This window comes from Aptenodytes forsteri, unplaced genomic scaffold (assembly GCF_000699145.1).
Source record: "Aptenodytes forsteri isolate BGI_AS27 unplaced genomic scaffold, ASM69914v1 Scaffold255, whole genome shotgun sequence".
NCBI classification, from domain to species: Eukaryota; Metazoa; Chordata; class Aves; order Sphenisciformes; family Spheniscidae; genus Aptenodytes; species Aptenodytes forsteri.
In genome coordinates, this window is record NW_008794888.1 from 10,003,392 (window position 1) to 10,004,759 (window position 1,368).

The 1,368-nt window shown below is 39.9% G+C and overlaps 1 protein-coding gene across 2 annotated transcripts in view; it reads left to right on the plus strand.

Moving 5' to 3' along the window:
* The first annotated feature begins 233 nt into the window (after nt 1-233).
* SEC22A (SEC22 homolog A, vesicle trafficking protein) overlaps nt 234-1,368 on the plus strand; it is an 18,510-nt gene continuing 17,375 nt past the window's right edge. Inside the window, exon 1 of one of the 2 annotated variants that reach the window (XM_009274990.2) lies at nt 234-469. Coding sequence is in view for 1 of the 2 variants with exons in the window: in XM_009274989.2 (XP_009273264.1) it covers nt 730-749 (20 nt within the window). In the remaining variant the exon portion in view is untranslated. Of the gene's footprint in view, nt 470-660; nt 750-1,368 lie in introns of those variants that run through there. The other variant, XM_009274989.2, reaches the window with a different exon arrangement.

Consider the following 1,368-nt stretch of genomic DNA (forward strand, 5'->3'; position numbering starts at 1 on the left):
TTTTCCCATTTTAAATGGCTGAAGTGATGGGACTTCCTCAACTTCACTTAAAGAACACAGAAACATTTTGATACTTCTATTACTCTAGTTTTCTTTTTACTTGAGTACCTTTTGAGTAATCTCCCTGGGGTGTGTTCAGGCCTTTCCAATAAGCACGCCCTCACAAAAAGAGCTGAAGAATATTGTTAGCCAGTAAATACATTTATTAACTTTTTCTGTTTGTTCCTATCTCATCAGATAGCTCAACATGAACTTTAACCATCAAGATCATTTGAAAAGTGAACAGAACAATATTTTTCCTTCTGAGAGCTGGCTACAGGATTCTGAGTTTCTCCTGCAGTGCTGTCCTATTCACTACCTTTTCCTAAAACAGGACGTGGAGCTATGTTCCTTTCTTCACGTTAGGTGCTAATGAAGTTATTTGCTTCATCAGAGGAAATGCATATCCATGAAATTACATTTTGTGCAAGTAAGTTAATGAGGGGAATTTTAAACTTTGCTGTCACATCGTTGTTCTTATGTTTTATTGATACAGCTCCCAGAAGTCCCTTTCAGGATTGAGTTCCAAGTGGTAGAGGTGGTTATTGTTGGAGAACCATTACAATTTAAAGCTCCTGTGCAATTTTATCATGCTCTTGAGCTGCTGCCATGGTTTTACGGTTAGCAGCATAGTTAAGAAAACGGGTGCCGTGTGCCTTCCATGTGAATTGTCCTGCTGGGAGCACGTGCATGAACTCAAATAGAGATAGGTAAAAGTTTCTAGAACCGCAGGTTTATTTTCTAGAATGCTTCACTCCAGCAAGCTAATCTAGAGCAAGTCCTAAAGTTGTTTTGTTTTCTATTTTTGTGTCCAGCTGATCAAAGCACTTCGTACAGTAGGGAATTCTATAGTTAAGTGCTGAAATAACAAGCATACCTGATAAAAGCCCAGAGGTATTCAGCAGACTACAGGCAACAGTGGCTTCTGCTGCTGTTATGAATTTGGTGAAAGTCTGATACGCTGTACAAGTAAAATACGAGGGTATTAATTTAGAAGTTGTTTAGCTAATGTGATCCATCTCAAAGCAGGTTGAAGTTTGACTGCTGATGAAGCTGAATGTCTTAAACTGAAAATTACAACACATTTTCAATGTTTTCATTATTATATGCCTCTTTCTCTCTGAGGAGTTGTCGTGGTTTAACCCCAGCCGGCAACTAAGCACCACACAGCTGCTCGTTCACTCCCCCCCAGTGGGATGGGGGAGGGAATCGGAAGGGTAAAAGTGAGAAAACTCGTGGGTTGAGATAAAGACCGTTTAATAGGTAAAGCAAAAGCTGTGCACGCAAGCAAAGCAAAACAAGGAATTCTTTCACTCCTTCCCATCGACA